At 38.2% G+C, this 25,473-nt stretch overlaps 1 protein-coding gene across 1 annotated transcript in view; it reads right to left on the reverse strand.

Annotated features, from left to right (window-relative positions):
* CNTNAP4 (contactin associated protein 4) overlaps window positions 1-25,473 on the reverse strand; it is a 221,285-nt gene that overhangs the window by 78,636 nt on the left and 117,176 nt on the right. The window contains exon 4 of the mRNA XM_428089.8: window positions 3,105-3,252. Coding sequence (XP_428089.5) covers window positions 3,105-3,252 — 148 coding nt within the window. The remainder of the gene's footprint in view (window positions 1-3,104; window positions 3,253-25,473) is intronic.

Consider the following 25,473-nt stretch of genomic DNA (forward strand, 5'->3'; position numbering starts at 1 on the left):
CAATCTGGCTTTTTTTTTTTCATTTGTATACAGAGAAAGGAGAAGCGTCAGGGTCACAAATTCAAACCCGAAATGGTTCCCTCTGAATATCAGGAAACCCTTCCTTGCAGGAGATTAAACATTGGCACAAATTGCCCAGAGGGGTTGTGGATCCTCTCTGGAGATATTCAAATGCCTTCTGGGCTCAGGTTCCTCTGGGCTTCTGGATCTAGGCGGTCCTGCTTGAGCAGAAATGTTCAACGCAATAACTTCTAAAGTTCTTTTCTAACATAAAACAGTCTGGGATTCTCTGAAACTGCTTGCCTGATTCTAGTCCAGGAAGCCGCAGGAAATATTCCAGGCACAGTAACTCCTATGCATCCAGTCACCATAACTATTTACACAGAAAAACCTCAGAGCAAGGGTAAGAAAACTCAGAATCACAGTAGATATAGCTATGTAACAAAGGAGAAGAATGAAATGTGAAGAATACCAGGGAGCTCTTTTAATGTTACATGTAACTCCATAACTGACTCCACACATTTACTCTTTCCAATCTTTAGGTATGAATGGGCAAAAATTGAATGACATTTTCTGGGAACAATTTTAACTAATGTATAAAATCTGACAGAGTTTAGCCTGAGTTGTCCATAGTAAAAAATAAGTTTTATAGTAGTAATCATCATCATCATATTTCTAAGATATCGATTACTTATTTGAGGTGGAACCGATAAGCATTTTTCAGCATCACATTGTGGAGTAGTGAGATCATTTTAAAATAATTTTTACTGTTTTTGTTTTAGTTGTATAACATGTACCAAATAAGACTGAAGGAAAGAATTATTACATTTTCATTTTAATACAGGACATAGTCCATATATTAGGTTGAACATATTCCATATATTCAGCTCTAAAAAGGAAGAGACTTTGTTACTTTTACAGTAGTACCCATTGAGATGTCTCTGAAGTATAGACTGAGAAACAGAAAACCAGGAAAGTGTGAATCAAACTCAAAGTAGACATCACTCATGTTTGTTTCTGTTTTTTCCTTATTTTCTTGTCCCACCTAGAATTATACAAAGGCATAATTAGGGTAATATTTACTACATGTGTCCCGAATGTGTCTGATAGGTGGATAAAAATCAGGAGAGTAAGAATTCCTCTTTAATTTTATCAAATACGTATTTAAGGTAAGTGATGATAATCTACAGGTGTATCTTCAACAGCAAACACTAAACCAACTACAGGAAGCACATGATAGTTTTTTATATTCTAAATAAAAACAAGCTGACAGTCTGAAATTCATTTTGAATTTAAGTAGTTGTTAAAAAAAAAAAACAAAATCAAGACTACACCACATCACTAATAGAGAGAAAAATTTAACCAGCTTAAAGAAAGCTTCCATATTTGTAACAATATGAAATTCTTTATATGCTTTACTAGAGTGCATAATGAAGTAAAAATGCTTTCTTAATATTTTAGAAGAAAAAGGAATTATTATTAATTTGCTTCCACAAGTTATCAATAAAATAATTTGCTTACAAGATAAGTAAAATACAGAAAAAAACATTATTTTCTTCTGAAGTAATTCCTATCCACCCTCAACACACACACATATGTGAATTATATAAGTCCTTATTGTTAAGTCTTATAGATTTTCATGACATGGCTGCTCTTTTGTTTTTTTGTATAGTAATTGGTACATTTTCTATTGGCAGCATGTTATAGAGATATCACAGAAAAAGAGCCATAAGATACATTGCAAGATGTAATAGAAAAAACTACAGGAGTGAAAAGTACTATAAAAATCTTGATTTCAGACAGGTGAGAAATTGTGAATTTCAGCTTGGGAATATTTTGTGAGCAAGAGTTTGGGTATGGACATAAATGTCTCTGAATACCTAAGGAAAGGGCTAGGAATAAATGAAGCTGATTGCATGTTAGTAAAGTGCAATGACAGAAAAAAAAAAAAAAAAGTGAGAGAAGAGACAAAGGGTCTCAGATGAGTCTTCAACTGGAAATGAAAGTTTCCAGTCATGTTCAGTCCCATTTTAGTACTCTTGGCACATAAAATTTTGTAGAGTAATTTGAATCTTGGCAGAATTTCTCAGCTAAAACAGGTTGATTAGATTGTCCTAGAAATAAGTAATATTTCCAGTCTCTAAATTATTTAAAACTGGCTTTCCCTATCCTTCTCCTGGCATAAGCCCTTTGCTCTCTGCTGAGCCTACTCATCTAATTTCTGAAATGACCTAATCTCCTACTGTTCTAGATTTTCGATATCCTTTGATCATATCTCTTTAGTCATTATACAAAGCTGTATTAGAAAGATGTTTTACTAATATTAAATTGAAGGTGACAGATGACATACTAATAAGCAGATGTAGAAGAGAGTTACATGGAGAATATTCAGAACAGACTAATCAAGAAGAGAATGACTTAAATGTGGAAGTTGAAATTAAAAACAAAGGAACGAAAATATTATGCTAAAAAAATGCTTAAAACTGAAAACTTTAATAAATATCTTGCTAAGATGAGTTCTTTCAGAAAGTCCAAGAATGAAGAAATATAATGGGTAGACAGTAGGAAAAGTTATATTGTCCAGCAAATCAGTGTAACTATAACAGCCATACCTTTACCTGTCAAATGTATAATTAGTTACCAGCATTTTTAGTGAAATAAAAGGTATGCTAAATGTACCACTTAAACAAACAACATATTTGAAGTATATTAAAAATATGCTATACTTCTTAGTATATATCCTTCTACCCTATTCTATCAGGATCAAGGTTATATACATTCAAAACTATTTTCCACATTCTTCCCTTCAGGGAGAAAGTAAATCATAACAAGATGCAGTTTCTAAGAATATAATGAAAAGAGTTTGCAGTGAATTAGTTATTGTGTTACGTCCATGTCATTAATTCCAACAGGGAAGAAGCTGGAAAATATGCACCAGTTCCTGTAAGAGGATGCAGAAAAAAATGAAGGCATCGTGTACAGCTACTGAATTTTTCATATTCAATATTAAAACTAAGCTTAGAAATCTAATTTTAACTGTAATTAGATAGTAAAAGACCACGATGAAAGATCGTTTAATTTAGCTGATTCAGCAAAACACTCACTGTATGTGCATCCATACACTTCAATGCGCATACCAATTCTACCATTGGGATTCCAGTCCAAAGGCACAAAACGGAGAAATCTTGCTTTAATGGAATGCTGAAGCTTATAATATACAACACTGTCTGCATTTGTGTTTCCAGAAATGGCCTAGAAGAAAATGAAAAATTGAGTCATTTGAATCCATACTGAATACAACAGTAGCATTACTGAATTGCACAGGAGTAAAATGTTCAGTGAATTCCACAGGAATAAAATCTGATTCCTTCTTCTGATCAACTATCTATTTAATACTGATATCACACCCATTAAAACCCATAAAAATTCTAAACTTTATGAGAATGAAATATCATTTCCCAAAAGAAATATTCCTTTCCAAATTGCCTAGAAAACCCTGGCATAATAGAGCAATGATTTGCTCTTACCTAAAGGTCATCACAGTTTCATTTAAAATCTAAAATATGGAGTTTGATGCATCTGAAATGCTCTGCTTATAATTGCAGACTGTGATGTACAAAGACTCTGGCTTAGACTTCGGTTTCCATGTAATGAAGCAAAAGGACTATAAAAAGATTTTAATTTAGCACTCTCTTGAAAAAGAAGAATTTATAATTCATTAATAAATAACATTTTCCCAAAGGGAGAGAACAAAAAGTCTTATTGTAGAAAATGTTTTGGCTGTATTTAACAGATAAGATTGATTTTACCTTTGTTATACAAAGTAAAGTAAATAAATATTAAGGAAATATAAGAATATAAAAATATAAGGAACTGTAATCATGAACTTCAGTAATATCTTGAAGAATAGATAATATATTTGATTTTGCTGGTTACGTTCAGGCATGACTTTTGTTGTTTATATTGTTGGGTTGGTTTGGTTGTTTGCTTGTTCTCTCTACTTTTTTTTTGTAGTAGTAGGTTTTTGTTTTTGGAGGTCAGGGACTTTGTTGGTTTTGTTTTCTTTGGGTTTGTTTTTTTTTTAGTTGGTTGTTTGTTTTGCTTGATTTTCTCATTGCTAACTGTTATATGGTAAGCAGAAAGAATTTGTTAAAATTTGTGGAGGTAAAGTATGTGATAAACAGAAATATTTATTTGAAATTTTTGATTAATGGGAATAAAAATGACCACACATTTCAGTGTATATGTATAGTATTGTCACTAGAGAAATTAGCAACAGAATTTGTGATTGCAGAAGTGTATAGAAACCAACAGGTTCATGTTCACTTTCTTATGCAGTTTTCTGTAGTGGAACTCAGCTTCATTTCATTCATTATGTACCTCCCTTGTGTGAATCTGTCCATCTTTCTTGTACTTCTAAAATTCTCACAAACTCTTATCTCTGAGCATTCAACAGAAAAAAATAAATAAATAAGATGGAAAAAAAGAAAAAAAGCAGCTAGTGATCAGTCTCATTACAGCTAAACTGTGAAGCTAGTGAGAAGCAATGAGTCACTCAAAATGTTTACACTAACGGTTCATGCTCAATCATTTCACTATCATAGTTAGCAAAGCTAGAAACACTCTAAAACAAACACCAGAGGAGGACTACTACTTGAAGGTGAGTCCCATTCAAACTTCTTAAACATTTAAATCACTATTTGTAGTCTGTAATAAATGTAACTACCAATGAAACTGCCTATTAATCTGTAGTCTGAAACAGAATGAGAACCCCAGAAACTTATATATTCTGAGCAAATGAAGTGTCTGATTAAGATTTCAATTTTTTCCAAAATCATTTTCAGAAGTCAGCCACTTCATGAAAATTATGTTTTGAAAACAAAACGCATTTTGTCTGATTTTTACTGCACTGTATACTTAAGTTGTGTTTTGTAAATTTAAAAAAATATGATTTTACTTCAATAACAGCATAAAAGTAATTAAAACTGTTCCTTAAAAAAATTAAAGCAGGCAATTTATAAATCCGTACTTTTATCCTATCAAAGAAACATTGAATGGTTTGGGTTGCAAAGGACCATAAGGAGTACGTAGTTCCAATCTCCCTGACACAGACCAGGAAGCCAACCACTAGATCAGTTTGACCAGAGTCCCATTCAACTTGGTCTTGAACACCTCCAGGGATAGGGCACCTACAGCTTCTCTGAGCAGGAGAAGTCAGGAAGGGAAGAGAAATGCCTCTGGTTACTGATAATTTCTTCAGTTTAGAGCACCATCCAAAACTATCCAAAAATCATTTTTGTCAATAATTCTTGAGGTATATTTGTTATACTAATATTATATATTATGTTAACTGTTCAGATCTCTACAACAAAATGGTTGTCTGTTCAAATTAATATAGCACACGGTGCAATTAACATCAATGTCAATACAACATTCAGTTTACAAGAATCTTTTGATCATTAATGATCCTTGCGTGTTCTTTTCAACTCAGGATACTCTCATTGATTCCATTACAACTTTGTGAATTTATTGTCAACAGTTATTTTCATCTTGGTCCTTAAAGTCAGTAGAGATTAACTGTTTCATTAAAATTAAAGTATGTGTAGGCAAAAGTCCTTCTTTCTGATCAGAAAACAATGTACCACCCAATTGGCTTCCTTTACTTGATCCCTAGATTGGAATTATGGTTAGGAGGAGAGGCGGCTGTGGATGATTCTTCCCTTCTACTACACTCTCATGACTTCCAACATGGACTACTGCATTCAGCTCTGGTGCCCTCAACATATGAGGAACATGTACCCGTTGGAGAGGGTTCAGAGGAAAGCCACTAGGATGATCAGAGGACAGGGACACTTCTATGAAGACAAGCTGAAAGAACTAAACGTGTTCAGCCTGGAGAGCATTGTATGTTCCTCTGGTATTTAAAAGAAGCATATAAGAAAGCTGGAGAGGGAGCATGTTAGGGAATGTAGTGATAAGACTAGAGGTAATGGGATTTAAACTAAAAAAAAAAAAAAAGAATTATATCGGAAAGAAATTCTTTATTATGAGAGCAGAGAGGTACTGGAGCAGATTGCCCAGAGAAGCTGTGGATGCCTAGTCGCTGGAGGTTTTCAAAGGTCTGTTGTCTAGCAATTTTACCCACAGAAAGGGAGCTGGAACTATGTGATCCTTCATGCCCCTTCCAGTTCAAGCCATTCTATGATTCTATAATTCTATATAATGATCAAAGATTCTTCAGATCATAACTAATGATTTATGAAGAAAGTCTGTTGGCTGTAAAATACTGTTAGTGGCATCTTACTGAGGAGTCCTCTTCAGAATTTACTTCACACTGCAGTAGGTCTTGTCTCTAAACCATTTAAACTATGCTGATAACACACTGATGTTCTAGTTGTTGAGTTTTACTGCACAGATCCAAAGACATTTCATATTTTCATCATATAACATAGTGTGAAAAAAAAAAGCACAAAACTAAGAGGAGTTTGCTGGAAGATAAGCCTATGACTGGGAACTGGCTGGACATTAGGTGGGTGGTAAGCAATTGCTTTGTGCATCACTTGTTTTGTACACACATGAACACATATATTTGTATTTGTATATACGCAATCAGATACACACAAGGGCTTCTCTGAAACTCATGCCTATTTTATTTTGTTGACCCATGAGCAGCATGTTGGTGATATGGCAGTAGAGGCTGAGCCTTCCTTCCAATATTCCATCACATTTTCTTGCCTGTGGTAGATGACAGCAGAGGGGCAGACAGTGAAAATGATGTCTGACAAGGAAGTACATATCAAGCAGAAGTGTGTCATTGAATTCCCCCATGCAAAAAAAAAAAAAAAAAAAATTGCACCCATTGATATTCATTGACACTTGCTAAATATTTATGGAGACCAAACAGTGGATATGAGCACAGTGAGGTAGTAGGTGGTTGTAAGAGACTATTCTTTTATATCATTGACTCAAAGTTTGCTGAGGAACAAGTCCAGGCAAGTCCTGGGCAAAGGCAGAGAAATCTTTTGTCTTGAGGACACTGATGGACGGGTCCTGGCTAAGGATTGTGAAATCCTCTAAGGAGCACAGATGGACAAGGCCAGGGGCAACGAGAGAGAGATAAGCTGCTGCTAATGGCCGGGAAACGGTCTTTTTGTGTGGACTTATCTCGAGGAAGATGGCCATCTCAGGAGGTATGCACAGGACTCTTGCTCAAGCACCCAGGAATGTCACGTAGGCAGGAGAAAATGGAGGATAAAAAAGGGTCCAACAACCACGGCGATGTAGAGGCTTATCTCTCACCACGACAGACTTGAGGGGTTCTCTGCCATCTGATCCTTCACCGCAACGTGGAGACTGATCTCTACGTGGAGACTGATCTCTCACTGCAACGTGGAGGCTGATCTCTCATCGCAACAGCGGAGACTGATCTCTCACCGCAAGGTAGAGGCTTATCTCTCACCACGACAGACTTGAGGGGTTCTCTGCCATCTGATCTCTCACCGCAACGTGGAGACTGATCTCTACGTGGAGGCTGATCTCTCACCACAACACAGAGGCTGATCTCTCATGATCTCTCACCACGACACGAGCTTCCTGCCTTCAGATCCTTCTCTACGGACCGTTTGCTGACGGACTTCCCTGGGCCTGCTACCTGAGACCTACTGCTTCCTCCCTGACCTGCACCCTCTCGTTGCCCAAGACCGGCCTTGCTGCTCCTGCCCTTCGGCCTCGGACCGTCGGAACATCATGCAATGGGACTGCTGCCAGATCCTGGTGGTGACTATCCCCGCTTTACGCAATTCTTGCCTCTTTCTATCTTTTCTATTGCTCGCCTTCCCTTCCCCATCACCCCAATCCTTAATAGCGTCCGTCCTCCCCTTTCCCCATCTCCGTTATTAACATTTGTAATAAACTGGTTGGACCAACATTTGAACCGTTGTTTCTTAATCTCACGCCGGGCATACATATTTCAAAGAACCTCCTCTCCCTCCTATAAATTGGAGCGAGACAGTGGTACATTTCACAGTGGTCACAGCAACATGACAAGCTGTTCTGGTTGGCCATGTAATTGCCGGCCTCCCCCTCCCCATCTCCCTGATTAAGATTTGTAATCAACTGGTTGGACCAACATTTGAACCACTGTTTCTTAATCTCACGTCAGGTATACATTATTCAAAGAATTTCCTCTCCCTCCAATAAATTGGTGCAAGACATCATGCACAGCTGTAACATTATGAAATGAAGATCATCTCAACCAGCTCATCAGTGTTAATCAACTAATGGTGGAGAAAATAGTTGATAATGTTGAAAAATAATTTTGTAGTTGAGAAATTGCTCTATCAAATAGTACTGTTTCATTGTCTTTGTATCTACTGTAGTTTCCTTGGAAATAAGTTGGAGGTATTATTTTCAGAGTGACCTAGGCAGGAATATAAGCATATGTGGGTGTTTATACTTTATGATTACTGACATTTATTTTCCAGCATCCCCTTTACATGTCTGTAAGTAGTGATTATTATACTTCACTGAAAATATTAATCAACAAAAAACATAATCTTCAAAATATCTCTAAAGAGATATTTGCACACACCTTTTAGTTAACAGACAAAAAGAGGGAGAGGGAGAGGGAGAGGGAGAGGGAGGGGGAGAGGGAAGGGAAGGGAAGGGAAGGGAAGGGAAGGGAAGGGAAGGGAAGGGAAGGGAAGGGAAGGGAAGGGAAGGGAAGGGAAGGGAAGGGAAGGGAAGGGAAGGGAAGGGAAGGGAAGGGAAGGGAAGGGAAGGGAAGGGAAGGGGAGGGGAGGGGAGGGGAGGGGAGGGGAGGGAAGGGGAGGGAAGGGAAGGGAAGGGAAGGGAAGGGAAGGGAAGGGAAGGGAAGGGAAGGGAAGGGAAGGGAAGGGAAGGGAAGGGAAGGGAAGGGAAGGGAAGGGAAGGGAAGGGAAGGGAAGGGAAGGGAAGGGAAGGGAAGGGAAGGGAAATCAATATCATTAACTCTCAGGAAAATCTGAAGAAAGAACGATGAAAGCTCAGCACTCAGACAACAGTCAGGTTGAATTCCTATATAAAATACTTCCTCCACCTTGACTCAAATCACTGCAGTTTTCTCTAAGCAGTTTTCTATTTAAACAGAAAGATTTCTGTCACTGTAACTTTTCCTAGAACAAATACCACATGCTTAAATATAAAAATATTCAAAAAGTGAAATTCAGGAAGTGTTTTATTTAAATAAGAACAAGTCTGTAGACTTTCCTTTCTATGTCTCTTATTAATAATCTCATTTCTTTACTCTGTGTAGGGTAAATTTATCTAAGAATGATAATGTTATGGAATGTATTAATAGTATAATTTTCCAAGTCATTGTGTACATAGCGTAATGATCCTACTAATAGATGGCCAGGCTGCATGCTACTCTCAGTATCATCCCTCTTATATAAAGTTGCTCATCCATGGTGTTTTGACAGATTTTTACCATTCGATCATCCATTTTATCACTCCATCACATTTCCTCACAGCAATGCATCAAACCTGAAAATATACCTAAATGGCTAAATAGAATACATGAAAGAAAAAGATATAGTCACGTAAGACAGAATTTTCTAATACTATAAAAGTTAATATCTGACAAATGTGCAGAGAACACTTGGCTATTGTACTCATTTGTACCAGTGTTCATAGTTGGCTTTATTACACCATACCTAACAACTGGATGAACCTGTGGTCCCAGATGTTCGTGATGAGAGGCACAGTGGAGCCTGAGATCAGCTACTAATGAGTACACCAGAAGACACTACTGGCTCTAGTGGTATTTAACATCAATATTAATTATACTGATGATGATGAATTAAGGGCTAATTTGTTATATTGTTAAAATCATAAAAGTAGTTGAGCACAAACAATGGGAAAGATGTGGGGTACCTCAACCATAACCCAAGAAGCTGGATGACTGGTCCAAGGAGCTACATGCTAGAAACTGAACCAGTTGAAGCCAGAATACTTCTTCAAACTACAATGGGGTCAGAAGGTATACAGCCTTCATCCCAGTCACCACCGGGATGACCACCAAGAGGCACCGGGCGTGTGTAGAAACAGTAATTAGGGGTGGAGTTTGGGGAGTTACAGTGGGCATGGAATATTGCAATGAATTCCTAGAATTAATTGTGATAACCACTCCTTTTCTTATAAATATTATGAATATGCATGTATTCCTTCTATAATTGAAGATGTTTACCTGCTTTTGGTGTGCAAGTTAGGGAGGGACTACCACCCCCTACACCCAGCATGCACACAGCACTGACTAAACATACCTGCTTTGTAACTACTTTGTGGTTATAGTTTGTTTCCACATGTCAACAAAGTAAAGCAAGTCTACAGATGAAACAAAACTGGAGTACTGGGAGTACTGTTCTCCCTTTGAGAGGGATCTCAGGCAGTATAAGAAATGGGCCGGCAGGAGCTTCATGATGTTCAGCTCAGGAAAACGCAACATCCTACACCTGAGGAAGAATAGCCCAGTGCATCAGTGCACCATGCTGGAGGACAGACAGCTAGAAAGGAGATTGGCAAGAAAGGACCTGGGGGTCCCCATGGGTAGCAAGTTGAACATAAGCCAGCTGTGTGTGTTTGCAACAGGGTTAATATGTTAATATGAAGGTGAATATGTGCTTCATAGGACAAAGCATTGTCAGAAGATCAAGGGAGATGATCCTTTCTCTTTCCTCAGGACTGGTGAGGCTACGCTCAAGTACTGTGTCCATTTCTCAAGTACATGAGCCCTCCAGTACAGGGGAAACCTGACTTTACTGGACAGAGTCCAGTGAAGGGCCAAGAAGATTATGGGGACTGAAACATCTCTCCTATGAGGAAAGGCTGAGGGAACTGGGACCATTAACCTTCAAAAAAAGAAAGTTTGTGGGCATGGATGATGAGCTGGACATAAGCAAGAAATGTGCCCTAGCAGACCAGAAAGCCATCCATATCCTTCATTAAATGAAATATGACCAGGAAGCCAAGGGAGGTGATTTTTCCCCTCTACTCTGACTTGGTGAGACCTCACCTGGAGTGCTGTGTCCAGATGTGGAGTTCTCAGCTCAGAAGATACACAGGCATCTCATAATACATACAGAGGGGGGCCACAAAAATGATCCAAGTGATGGATCCTTCTCTGTGAGAGCAGCTTGAGAGAGCTGGGACTATTCAGCCTGGAGAGGACAAGACTCTGGGGAGTACTGACAGTGGAATTTCAGTTTCTAAAGGGAGGTTATAAGAAAAAATAGGTCGTTTAGCAGGTTCTGTTGTGATAGGATAAAGGGGAATGGTTTCAAACTAAAAGTGGGAAGATTTAGGTTGGTTATAAGGAAAAAGTCTTTTACAGTAAGGGTGGTGAGGCAAAGGAACAGGCTGCCCAGAGAGGTGGTAGATGCCTCCTTCCTGGAGACATTCAAGACCAGGATGAACAGGGCTCTGAGAAACCTGATCTAGCCGTAGATGCCCCTGTTCATCACAAGGTAGTTGGACTAGATGACCTTTAAAGTCCAACTTAAATGATATTACGATCTTATCAATGTATGTAAATACATTTAAGGGAAGGTGCAAAGAGCATGCAGCCTGGCTTTTTTTTCATTGTTGTCCAGGGACAGGAAAAATGGCAGTGACCACAAATTCAAACCCAGGAGTTTCCCTCTGAATATCAGGGAATCCTTCTTCACAAGTGATCGAGTGCCAGCACAGGTTGACTAGAGAGGTTGTGGATCCTCCCTCTCTGGAGATATTCAAAAGCCATCTGGACTTGGGTTCATCTGGGCTTCTGGATCTCAGTGGTCGTGCTGGAGCAGGAGTGTTGAACCAGGCAACTTCCAGAGTTCCCTTCCAAACCAAAATTATGGCTTTCTTCCTCTCTCTCTCTCTTTTATTTATTTATTTGTTTGTATTTTATATTTCAATCTGACTCTTCATAATTAACTTAAAAAAAAAAAAAAAAAGACTTGTGAACTGTCTTCCCAGGAAGTATGAACTGTGAATCATGGGTGGTTTAGAGACCATATCTGGTGAGCATTCATTCATTCATTAAATGTTCTGCGTGTTATTTCAGTTTATGTCAGTGTTAAGTCAGAAGCAGGATATTAGTGTAAACTATATCTCCAGTAATTCTCTTTTAGTCCATCTCTTTTTGATATTTTTCTCACAAGTATATGTTTTAATCACTGGGTTATTATGTCATAATTATTTCTGTTCATTTCCTTCCTTCCTTCCTTCCTTCCTTCCTTCCTTCCTTCCTTCCTTCCTTCCTTCCTTCCTTCCTTCCTTCCTTCCTTCCTTCCTTCCTTCCTTCCTTCCTTCCTTCCTTCCTTCTTCCTTCTTCCTTCCTTCCTTCCTTCCTTCCTTCCTTCCTTCCTTCCTTCCTTCCTTCCTTCCTTCCTTCCTTCCTTCCTTCCTTCCTTCCTTCCTTCCTTCCTTCCTTCCTTCCTTCCTTCCTTCCTTCCTTCCTTCCTTCCTTCCTTCCTTCCTTTTTCTTTCCTTCTTCCGCTCTTCTGCTCTGTCTCTTTCACTTTTTCGCTCTTTTGCTCTTTCTCTCTTTCTCTCTTTCTTTCCTCCTTTCCTTCTTTCCTTCTTCTTTTTTTTTTTTTTGGCCTTTCCCTGTTTATATGTAAATATCAGCATATGTTTACACAGGCGAACAGTTCTAGAAAGATAAGATGAAGAAAGAATGAGACTATCCTTACTGGGTAATTCATACTGACATTTGTGAGTACACAAAGCATTTAGGAGGGATAAACTCTTCCAGACTTTCTTTTTTTTCCCCAGAAATGAACTTTTAAATAGTTGGCTTTAACACTGCTATATAAAGTCTGTATTCTGCTACTTTAATGGTAACTGTGATCATTTCTGAAGGTGACAACCAAATAAGTGTTTAAAGTGATATGAAATTTATTTTCTTTTTTTTCTTTCCTTTAGAAATCTACTTGAAACAATTAATTTGTCTATTTGTTGTTTTTGCTTGTTTGCATGCTTGTTTTTACCAGTGATTTTTAATGTTTATACATTAAGATATAACATGCATATATATATCTAACGTTATGAAATGCTCCTAAGTACAACAAACTATTTCTTTCAATTATTTTGTTCGCATTTCTTATGTATTTTATTTTCAAAAGCTTTAAAAATGTTAGGACTACTTATTAGTCTGTATTTTGTATTTTGTAAATTTTTATTGTGCTTCTCACAATACGAAACTTACGTACGGATCGGCTTCATTATTATATTTCAGTAGCATACAGCATAACACAGAGACTACAAGAAAGAAATAATAAATGACTACAATTTGGGTAACATAGGGCTGAAATAGCTGTAATGCAATAGAATTATTTCTACTGAAATGTCACAACAGTATGTAAGAATCCTGATTGTTCAAAGCAATACAATACAAAAAAGTCTTAATGTTCCTCTGCATATAGTTTTACACTTTTCTGTGAAAGAAAATTAGATGATCAGAAAGAAAAGAAGGAAACTTCATTGACTACGCAATGAAGAAATGGTAGAGCAAATGTGGGTTAGCTTTTATGTACTGAGGGTCATACACAATAAGAGTTAAATTAAAAGGCCTCCTGTTAAATTTAGTTTTCTGTCTTTTCATATATGAAAATTCACTGCCCTTAACTTTAGAGAAATATCTGTGTATGAATTCTTCTGTAACTCATGATTATGGATTTACAATATTGTATAATGTAGGCTCCTCTGAAAGTAATACTTTCTATTTATTTCCATGGAAAATGCAACAGATAGAAAACAGACAATAACACTATTTGACAAAGCAAATTCTCAGCTACAAACACTCTTTTTGAACATAGTCACCACCATTAGCTATGCATTTTCACCACCAATGAACAAAAGTGCATGTCACACTCAAGAAAATCTGCACCGAGGTGACCCACTCTTTCACAGCTGCTATGATGGCATAGTCACTAGAAAGATGTTGCCATCTTTCATCAGCCTGAACAGGTGGAATTCAAAAAGTGCCAAATCTGGACTATATGGTGTGGGTGGTAGGACAGTTCAGTCAAGATCAACAGTATACTCCATGGTCTAAAAACTGATAGGAGGCGTGACATTATCTCTTTGCAAGAGAAAGGATGTCATCTTGTCTGGCCTGATTCTGGAAATTTGAGTCTTCAGTTTATTAAGTACCTCAGTGTAGAGGTCAGATAAAGGTTTCTGAGTTTCAGGAAATCTAGGAGGATCACTCCTTTCCTGTAGTAAAAGACAGTGTCCATCACCTTACCCTCTGAGGGTTGAACCTTGAACTTTCTCTTCAATGGGGATTGAATATGTTGCCAGTCCACTGACTCCTGTTTTGACTTTAGCTCATAGTGACGACACCATGTTCCATCATCTGCAATATTGTGATCCAGGAAACTGTCACCGTCAGCCTCATATTTTTTTTCAATAAGTCTGGAAATATTACTTATGGTGTTCTTTCTGTTCCTATGTAAGAATTTGTGGGACCCACCTGGTGCAAACCTTTTGATGTTCCGATATTACCATCATCATTTTCAATGCACAGAAGCCAATATTCATCTTCAAACACAGTTCCCTGGTCATAATCCACTGATTTGCATGAATGAGCTGATCAAGACACACTTCATTTCATGGTATGATAGCCATGCATGGCAGTCTTAAATATGGCTTGTCCTTCATATCCACCACAAGTGCTGAAACATGCCACCCACTACCTCACTGTGCTAAACATTCACTGTTTGATCTCCATGAACATGCAGCAAGATCTGATGAATGTCAATGTGTGCAGATTTTTCCTCATTGATTAATTTGGTGACACATCTTTGCTTCTACACTCTTCCATGTCATATGACATCTTATCATAGTGCTCCTCTGCTGTTAAATGTCACATGGCACCAAAATTGAAAGGAATATAGGGAAGAAGGTTCAATTTCTATCACCATTTACCTCTGATGTTGTGGGCAAACATAATAAAATAGGAGCCATTACTTTTGGAACAGCCTTCATTCTGTATTGTTACAGCAGAAATATTCAGCAAATACTTATTAAGGCTGAATTCAGAAGTAGACATGGGTAAGTAGCAAAAACTAAATATAGTATGTAAACTTTTCTCTTTTAACATTAAGAGTAAAAAAAAAAGCTTCATTTATCATTAAATGTCAGCATATATTGTAGCTGCACTGAAATCATAAGAACAGGGTAACCCCCTGAGATGATGTTCTCTAACATTTCCTTATTCAGATAATCATAGAATCATATAGTAACAAAGGTTGGAAAAAACCTCTAAGATCATCCAATCCAACCATCTACCTATCACCAATATTTCCCACTAAACGATCTCCCATGGTATAACATCTAAATGTTTATTGAACACCCCCACAGACAGTGACTTCACCACCTCCATGGGCAGCCCATTCCAGTGCCCAACAACTCTCTCAGAGAAAAATTATTTCCTAATGTCCAACCTGAATCTCCCCTGTTGCAACTCAAGGTTATTCCCTGGCCAACCCAGGAGAGCTCAAGTGTATGCAGTGCACTCGAGTGACAGGAAGGGGTGGATCCTGGCTTCCCAGACCTCGTTTAAGGGTTGGCAATGAAGGCAAAGGCATCTCGTGCTGGAGATCCCTACCTACCTGAGGCCTTCCAAAGGTAAGCAGCTCCTTTTTTTTTTTTTTTTTTTTTTTTTTTTTTCTTCCTTCCCCTTCATTTCTGTAGCTGCATTTGGGCTTGCTCTCATTTGCTGTAGCCAAAGACTTTGTAACCCCGCTATTATCGCAGTACTTTCTATCCTATTATAACAATGCAAGGTCTTCGACTATTTTCACCTGAATCATGAGAGGTTTATTCTGCTCCCCATCCAAGACTTCCAGGTCAGGGGTTAGAGTACACTGGGGATAACTGGTATGACTTTTAAAGACAGATGTAAAGAAGGCAGTGAGAATCTCAACCTCTTCCTTAACCTCAGTAGTTGTGTTCCCTCCCACATCCAGTAAAGGATGGAGATTCTTTAACCCTCTTCTTACAGCTAATATGCTTGTTAAAAAGTTTTTTTGTTCTCTTTTACCCAAACGGCCAAGTTATGTTCTAGCTGAGCTTTTCCCTTTCTAATTTTCTACATGCATATCCTAACAAATTCGTTGTACTCCCCTTGAGTTACCCCTTCCTTCTTCTGTAGGAAGTAGATTCTTTTTCTCCCAGAGCCTCAAGAAAAGCTCCCTGTTCATCCATGCCAATCTTCTTCCTCACTGGACCATCTTGTGGCACAGGGGGTAGCCTACTCTTGCACCTTTAAGACTTCCTTCCTGGAAGAGACCAGCTGTCCAGGACTCCTTTACCCCTCAGGACTGAATCCCAAGGGACTCTCCATACCAGCATCCTGAACAGTCCAAAGTCTGCTCTCCAGAAGTCCAAGGTAGTAGTTCTGCTGTCCCCCTTACTGACTTCACCAAGAATTAAGAACTCTACCATATCATGGTCACTCTGTCCAAGACAGCTTCCAGTCATCATGCCTCCCACCAGTCCTTCTCTGGTTGTGAACAGCAGGTCTAGTGTGGCACCTCCCCTGGTAGGCTCTCTTAACAACTGCATCAGAAAGCTATCTTACATACCCTCTAAAATCCTCCTACACTGTTTCTTCTGTGCTGCATTGTATTCCCTATGTATATTGGGAAAGTTGAAGTCCCTCATGAGAACAAGGTCTGGCAATCACTCAACTTACAACTTACTCAACTTACCCTCAGTAAGTTTGCAGATGACACCAAGCTGGCTGGAAGTGTTGATCTGCCTGAGGGTAGCGAGGCCTTACAGAGGGATCTGGATAGGTTGGATAGCTGGGCAGAAGCCAATGGGATGGGATTCAACAAGACCAAATGCCGGCTCCTGCACTTTGGCCGCAATAACCCCAGGCAACGCTACAGGGTTGGGGCAGAGTGGCTGGAAGACTGTGTAGAGGAAATGGACCTGGGAGTGTTGATTGACGTTAGACTGAACATGAGCCAGCAGTGTGCCCAGGTGGCCAAGAAGGCCAATGGCATCCTGGCTTGTATCAGAAATAGTGTGGCCAGCAGGAACAGGGAAGTAATTATCCCCCTGTACTAAGCACAGGTGAGGCCACACCTCAAGTACTGTGTCCAGTTTTGGGCCCCTCACTGTAAGAAAGACATTGAGGCACTGGAGCGTGTCCAGAGGAGGGCAACAAAGCTGGTGAGGGGTCTGGAGCACAGGCCTTATGAAGAGGGGCTGAAGGAGTTGGGATTGTTCAGTCTAGAGAAGAGGAGGCTCAGGGGAGACCTTATTGCTCTCTATAACTACCTGAAGGGAGGTTGTAGTGAGCTAGGAGTCAGCCTGTTCTCTTAGGTGACTAGTGATAGGACTAGAGGGAATGGCTTCAAGCTGTGTCAGGGAAGGTTCAGGCTGGACATTAGGAAATACTACTTCTCTGAAAGAGTGGTCAGGCACTGGACTGGGCTGCCCAGAGAGGTGGTGGAGTCACTGAGCCTGGTGGTGTTCAAAGAGTGTTTGGATGTTGTGCTGAGGGACATGGTTTAGTGAGAACCATTGGTGAAGGGCGAATGGTTGGACTGGATGATCCTGTGGGTCTTATCCAACCTTAGCGATTCTATGATTCTATGAACTTCTGCCAGCAGTTTATAGACATTTAACCTTATCATTCCTAGCCCCAAGCACAACAACATCAAAGCACTCTCTATGTTAGAGAGTCATGTCCCCCCCTCTCCTTCCTTGCCTATCCCTACTGAAGGGCTTATAGCCATCCACTGCAGCACTTCACTCATGGGAACAATCCCACCATGTTTCTGTAATGGCAACTAAGTCATAGTTTGCCTGGCACACAATGGCTTCCAGCTTCTCCTATTTATTGTCCATGCTGTGTGCATTGGTGCAGAAGCACTTCATCTGAGCCCCTTGCTTCACTCCCAATCTGTCATCACTCCCCTAGGCTCATCTTTAGGGTCTTCTTCTCCCTTCATGTATAGTTTAAAGCATTCTCAAAGAGCCCTGCCAGCTCCTGGGCTAGAATCCATTTCCTCCTTTGAGGCAGGTGAGACCCATCCAGCCATAAGGTTGGGTACTGAGTAAACCACCCCACAGTAAAAAATAAAAATATCATAAAATAAAATAAAATAAAATAAAATAAAATAAAATAAAATAAAATAAAATAAAATAAAATAAAATCTTGCATTTGCACCAGTTTTTCAGCCATGTTTTTATGAAATGGGTTTTCCTGCCCCTTTCAGTAACCTTCCCTGCCACTAACGGGATAGAGGAAAGCATGATCTGCATTCCTGCTTCATCCACAAACTGCCTCTGTCCCCTGAATTTCTTTTTGATAATCCTCAGGCTTCTCTCAGCAGCTTCATTGCTTCTGGCCTGAACTATCCACAGAGGATAATAATCAGAGGGATGAATCAGACTGGGAGGTTTCCTACAAATATCCCTGACCTGGGCCCCAGGGAGGCAGCATACTTCCATGATGATAGGGCTAGGCTAACATACGGGGACTTCCATTCCTCTCAGAAGGGAGTGATCTGTAACAATCACCCTTCTGTCCTTCTTGGCAGAAGCAGGTGTGGAGTCAGCTGCCTCACCCTAAACAACCTCAAGGGTGGACCACACACCACATGCCCACTTACCTCTCCCTCAAGTTCCAGAGCCTCAAACATATTACACAGGGGCACCCGGGGAGCCAATGTAGGTCGAGATGGGGGTTGCCTGTAACACCAAGCTGGGACCTGTTTCCACTCCTCCTCTTCCCTTAAGTTGCCTCCCTCTGCTTATTGATGGCAGGAGAGGGGGTCCACAACTGTTTGGAAGGCATCACCTTGGTGTCTTCCTTACAAGTTCAGCAGAGAGTTACTCCACAAATCTACCTCCTGCTTGCACTCTGTGATACTCCTAAATCTCTCTGCCTCCTCCTTGAGCTTCACCATCATACTGAGCAGATCATCCACCTGTTCACATCTCACACAAGTGAAATCTCTTCCACCCTTCACCGGCAGGCGCTTGCTGCAGCTGGGTACTTGAACCGCCACATTTCTAGGAGGGCATGTCATGTATGTAGCCTCATATCTACCTTGAAATAGTGTTTAATAGACTATTTAAGATGCCCAAACAGACTCCTACAGAAACTAAAGGGATAATTGTACCAAGTATTCTCTCTGCTATATTGTAGACAGCAAAATGACATTAATTTGGGATGAAAAATATGCCTAACCTAACATAAAAAGTATTTAGTATCCACAAAAAAATAAAAAAGGAAAATCACAGAAACAAAAACTTTGTCCTGCAGTGCACTGCTTTACCATTCTAAACTGGGTTGATTACATGATAGTTTCAGCTGTCCATATGGACTCATTAGCCAAACTGAAGTAGACTTCTACTTTTCCAGCTTATGGAGGAAAACAAACAGACATGCATTTTGAACTACTTTTACTATCTGAATGTCTTGAATTAGAAATTAGGATCTTTTAAACTTGAAAACACAATTATTTTATTCCTGGACAAATGAAAATATAAAAGCAGGCAACAATTTAAGTACAATATAAGTATTTTATGATATAAAGAGACTGTGATAACTTAATTCTGATTACTCATAAATAAAGATTATTGTGTAATCATTTCATAAAGTCATAGGATAGTTTGGATTGGAAAGGATGTTCAAGATCATCTCCTTCAGACTCTCCTGCTGTGGACACGGTACCAACCACTAGACCAGGCTGCCTATGACCTCACCTAACCTGGCCTTGAACACCTTCAGGGATGTGGTAACCACAAATTCTCTGGGCAGCTTGTTCCAGCATCTCATCGCTCTTTGAAGAATTTCTCCCTAACATGTAATCTAAATTTCCCTTCTTTTAATTTAAAATCATTCTCTTTTGTCCTGTTACTATCAGATTTTGTAAAAAGTTGGTCTTCCTTCTGATTATATGTGACTAAAGTCCTGGAATGCCACACTGAAGTCTCTCTGGAGCAACGTCTTCTTGGGGCTGGATAAGCCCAGTTCCCTGAACCTTCCTTTGCAACAGAGGTACCCCAGCTCTCTGATCATCTTCATGACCTTCCTGTGGACCCAGTCCAACAGCTCTATGTCCAACAGCTCTACGACTTTCTAGTACCGGAGGCCTCAGACCTGCACACAGTACTCCAGATGGGACCTCACAAGGGCAGAGTAGAAGGGAACAATCACCTCCCTCACCTTGCTGGCAAGGGTGAACATTTAATCATACATTATATTCTAGAATAATGTAATTTACTTCCTGATATGATTTATTTTTATTTGATCAAATAAAAGTTTGTTTTTTGTATGCTTTTTGTATTATTGTTATTTGTTTGTTTTTGTTGCTGTTCTTTTTGTTGTTTTCACAGTTTTTTAATTTTCATTTTTTACTCATCTGAAACATTTTACTCATCTGAAACAGCCTCATATATTTTATTTTTTACTACAAATTTTACATGTGTGTTGCCATAGTTTAAAATGAAGAATGAAAAAAAGCCCTAGCTTGCAACATACCTTCTCAGTTGCACTTGACTTACTGAACAAGGTGCTTAAAAGGATCTCCATTGTAAATAAAAAAGACAGAGCCAACATTGAAAAAAGTCATGTTTTATTCACAAGGTAAGATCTTATCTTTTTATGAGACAATAAAAGAAAAACACCAAGAATTTGAGCAGTTAGCACTAATAAGAAATCCTCTGCAAGTAATGAAGATGGTAACAGCATGAGATGTGATGCTGTTTAGAACTCAGATAAAAGTGTATAGCAGCAGAAAAGAGATGTAGAAATATGAATTATACAAAGTAAAAAAAAAAAATCTTTGAAAGAAAGCAGTCTACTCTTGCGGAATATGGTTGGTTAAACCTAGCCTTCCAGATTTTATTTTTTTTTTCAGTATAGAGTCAAAGAATTTTACTCACTTAATGAAGAAAAAAATAATAAATAATAATTAAAAAGGAAACAAGAATAAAATGGAGTCCCTTATTTTTTAATAGTTATAATTGGAATCTTACTGATATAACATAATGGATACCTTGTGTAATATGCTTATTATTAATAAAACTAATTTGGGGATCTTATGTTAAGTGCTATCTCTGAAGGATTTTGTTGTAAATTCAAAAGAATTAGAGTTTAAATCCTTAATCCTCAGGTTATTTAAGTAAAAAAACAAAGGGATTTGTTTTCTACTCTTTAATTTTCCAAGTCTGGGAAAAAATCTGATGGACAGAGAAGAACTTAATCCAGGCGTTACAGAACAATAGGATGTTTCATACCATTCAGCTTTAATAATATTTCCTTCCAGACTTAACTTTGGTATCTTAATACTTGTCAGACTTCAACTGTGACAATAAAAGACAGAATAAAACCTGAACACAAATATTTCTTTACAGTAATAAGAAAATCAAACTTATTTATTTTAAAATATATATATATATATCCTTATTCCTTATATCCGTATTAATAATATTATATCCTTATATCCTTATTAATAATATTAATTATTATTATTCCTTATATCCTTATTCCTTATTAAATCCTTATATATATATATATGTATAAGGAATCCACAGCATAAGAGAGATGTAACTAGTTATGTTTGATACCTAATAAATTTTTAGGCATAATGCTGCACTAGCAGGCATCACATTCTTCAGAAATGCCAGCATGCCAGAACTAGGATATCTGCATGTTGGATCACTCACATATATTTTCTGTAGTTCTCTCCTGTGCTGGGTTTAGAAAAAAATATTTATTTATTTATTTATAAGCAGTGAATAGAAATATATGAAGTTCATGTGTATTTGTAAGCCAGGAAGTTTGTTTCCAACATAGAATGCACTCTCAGCAGTAAAATAATTGTAGACCTGCATTTCCTATACTTCTATGCTTTTAATTAGAAATAAATGAATAGCAAATATAAATGATTAGCAAATGCAATTACTCATGAGTATAACATGCAATGAGAGACATAAGGAGCATATGGTAGACAGAGAATAAAGAAGACATGTTGTATCAAGCAATGTGATTATGGAAGGGAAAGGAAAAGTGACTGAGAAAGTAATGTCCATCAGCTATAGGGAATGTAAAAAGGCTTCAATTTACACTCCTTCCAGCCATGCAGTTGGGAATATGCGTACAAGGACAAAGCCTCTGAAAACAAAACAAAACAACAAAATAAATAAATAAACCATGAAGAAACTAATTCTCCAAAGGCTGATGACAGAGGATTATTTTATTATTTGCGGCTCGAAGTAGTCTTTCCTATGGCAGTTAATTAAAGATAAAGGTTATAGTAGGAGATTCCAAGTATGAGGATGTGACTTCTGTACAGTTACTGGTGTTTTAAAACCATATTAGAAAACAAATATTAATCTCTATTGCTGTATGAGAGCACTTTTGGAATTTTGTGCTGGACGTTTGTACTGACTGTATGAGCCTGTTAAACATTCAGCATGTCCTGCTGGTTACTCCGTGACTCTTCAGTTGATAAATCAGCTTACAGATTGGAATCAGGCGGTCATGGTTGATGTGATATTACTGCCAGTGCACTGTTGTAGCAGCGATCAGTACCTGCTGTTCTTTTCACAGCTGCACAATGAAAGGATCTTTTCAGGATCTGAGAAAGGTAGACAGCTGCTTGAAGTCTTCCATCTCCAACAAAATTATACCAAAAGCCTGCCAGTACCCTTTTGGATCCATGAAGTACCCTTTTCTGAGATAATCTATGCAAAGGATCTGATCAGGACCTTTTGCTACTTGTTCCCAGTTAGGATCCCTTCAGACTCCAACAAAGTTAGATCCTAGAATCCCCTTTTCACTCTTGAAATACATATGGGTTCTGCTCCTCTCATAACTTGATGGCAATGGAATATACTCTGTGCCAGTATCCACTAGAGCCTTATACTCTGGTAGCTGTGATGTGTCTGGTCATCAAATCCACACAGTCCAATAAATCCGACTGTCTCTGTCCTTCACCTGGCAACTTGTTATTGTATTCATCACTCACTTCTCATGAATAGAACACAAAAGACCCATTATCAAGCTCAGAAATAGGATCAGACCATCTTCTCTGTCTTGAAGACTGCCCTCTGGAAACTGGAGAAGATATTTCCCTGGAACAATTCCATTTTTCAATTGTCCTTCCTTGTAACTTATGTACCCATGCCTGTAGGGCAGAGGTGGGTTTTCCATCCGATGTCCTCATATCCACTTCATGGTCATGCAGGTAAAAACACAGAGTGGCTTTTGGTTCCCGCTATATCCCCTACACAAAGTAGAGAAATGCTTACTTCTGATAGCTGAGATACTGGTCTGTAGAGATGAGGAGTAGGATATATTGTCTTTGATTTGCTGGAACTCCTGAACAGTTTCTCCAGAGCTGAGACATAGGTTTTTAAGGGGCACGAGAGATTTTCTTCATAATTTTTAAGTAAGCTAGACAGTTCATCCACAGTTTAATTTTCATTCTTTTACAGACCATTGCTGCCAGTGTGCTGGTATAAAATTATGGTGTACTCCATACAAATCTCTGCCATCTAACATCATCTGAATCTTGGCATAACTGATCATTGTCCAGGTCAATATTTTACATAATCACCTTCATAGCTAATTTCTTCAGATACTGGATGTCTTTCATCATAGTTATCCACTTGACTGGAAAACTTACTAGATCTTTCTTGAAGGACTATGTTTCCTTCACAGCTAAGGACAGTCACCTGCAAAAGGTGAAGGTTAATGTCTCTTTTCTAACTGTTTTGGATCCCAGCTGCCTGTCTTTACTACCACTAAGTCAAGGATACTAACCCCATTATCCATCAGGGAAACTGGGTGACAATATGCTTGCCTAGAGTATGTCTGAATCTTTTTGCATGTCTTGCAGTTAATTCAGAGTTAGGTTATAAATTTTGTCTCTTCCTTCTCTCATCCTCATGATGGCCATGCTTCATTCTCTTCTTTCATCCTCATTTTAGTAGGAGTGTCTGTCCTTAGTAAACAAGCTGACTTTCATAGTCATTCTTTTTTTCTTGTCTCTGATTGAACTGTAGGGCCTGTGTAAGTATTTGCTTTATAGTGTTTCTGCAAAAATATTACTCTAATCTAACTACATGCCAGTGGTGTTCAGTAAGCCAGAAGTGCATCAAAAGAAGCCCAGAGCAGGAATGCTCAAGTGTATGAATCTCTATTTATTAAAACAGTATAGACATAACACTTCTGATTCTTCAAGGGTCTTTCAAGGGCTTTGCACCCTGCTGGTTTGAGATCAGATCTTATTTGGGGTAAATGGTAATAAATTTAATTTATTCTATATGACATTAGAAAAACATGGCTCTGTTTCTTCAATTGAAGTGACTGAAAAATATATGCAAACAGTGCTGACAACTTGTCATGATGATCTCTTTAGTTTATGTCATGAAATCAAACATTTACTTGCTTTTCTATGTTTACATCTGTTGGTAAGTGTCAAGGCTAACATATAGACCAGTGAGAAAAATGTCTTTAATAGGTGGGAACCTGCATAGATTGCAAAGTCCACACTACAAGACTTTGCAATCCTAGGCATTTGATTACTTTATTCAAGTAATTGATTGATAAAGTATCCTTGAAAAGAGATGATCAGTATGAATTACAATTGTTTATATTCAAAATAATCCCTCTTATATGAAAGAAACAACAAATTCTCTTTTTACATGCTAATCATGGTCCATCTGGAGAGAGGCTTTCGTGTGAGTAACATGTTTGTGTAGCAAAAATCAAACAAGTAAAAATGTTGCCAACTTCTATTTTCACAGTTTTCAAAATATTTGATGTTTTTATGTGTAATACTTATGGCAAAGTTTGAAGGATAAGAAGCACTCAGGATTTTTGCATGCAGCAAAACCAGAAACTGTGATCAAATGATTACAATTACAGAACTGCCCAGCTAAATTTTTTTTCTCAAGCATAATGAGTATGATGACAATATTACTTATTTCTTCATTAAAGTTGATATTCTAAACAGAGCATATGAGAACAGCAGTATGAACTAGATGAGAAACAATATTCCACAGTGCTCTGAACTTCCTCCTAAACCATCATTTAAACCAGAGTTAGGTATAGATGGCATCTCATTCATTTCCATGTGGAGGACAGCAAAGCAGTAACTAAGAATCTAGAGAAATCAGAACTGTAAAACTTTTTTCAGCCTTTTTTTTTTTTAATATTTTCTTCTACAGTAATTTTAGTAATAAGAATGAAAGTTCTTTGATAAATGTTTTATGACATAAGATCTTTCAATTTGAGCAAATTTTAATAGCAGTTTTGAGAATTTTTAGATGCGAAGAGTACTGAGTTGGTCTGTAGAAATGTGTGTGACATGGAATAATTATTCATGTATTAGGGCTTTTTTTGTTGTTTTTTTTGTTTGTTTGTTTTGTTTTTGCAGTATTTCATACTAATGTATCTTGCTCACATTG

Source organism: Gallus gallus, chromosome Z (genome assembly GCF_016699485.2).
Source record: "Gallus gallus isolate bGalGal1 chromosome Z, bGalGal1.mat.broiler.GRCg7b, whole genome shotgun sequence".
Lineage (NCBI taxonomy): Eukaryota > Metazoa > Chordata > Aves > Galliformes > Phasianidae > Gallus > Gallus gallus.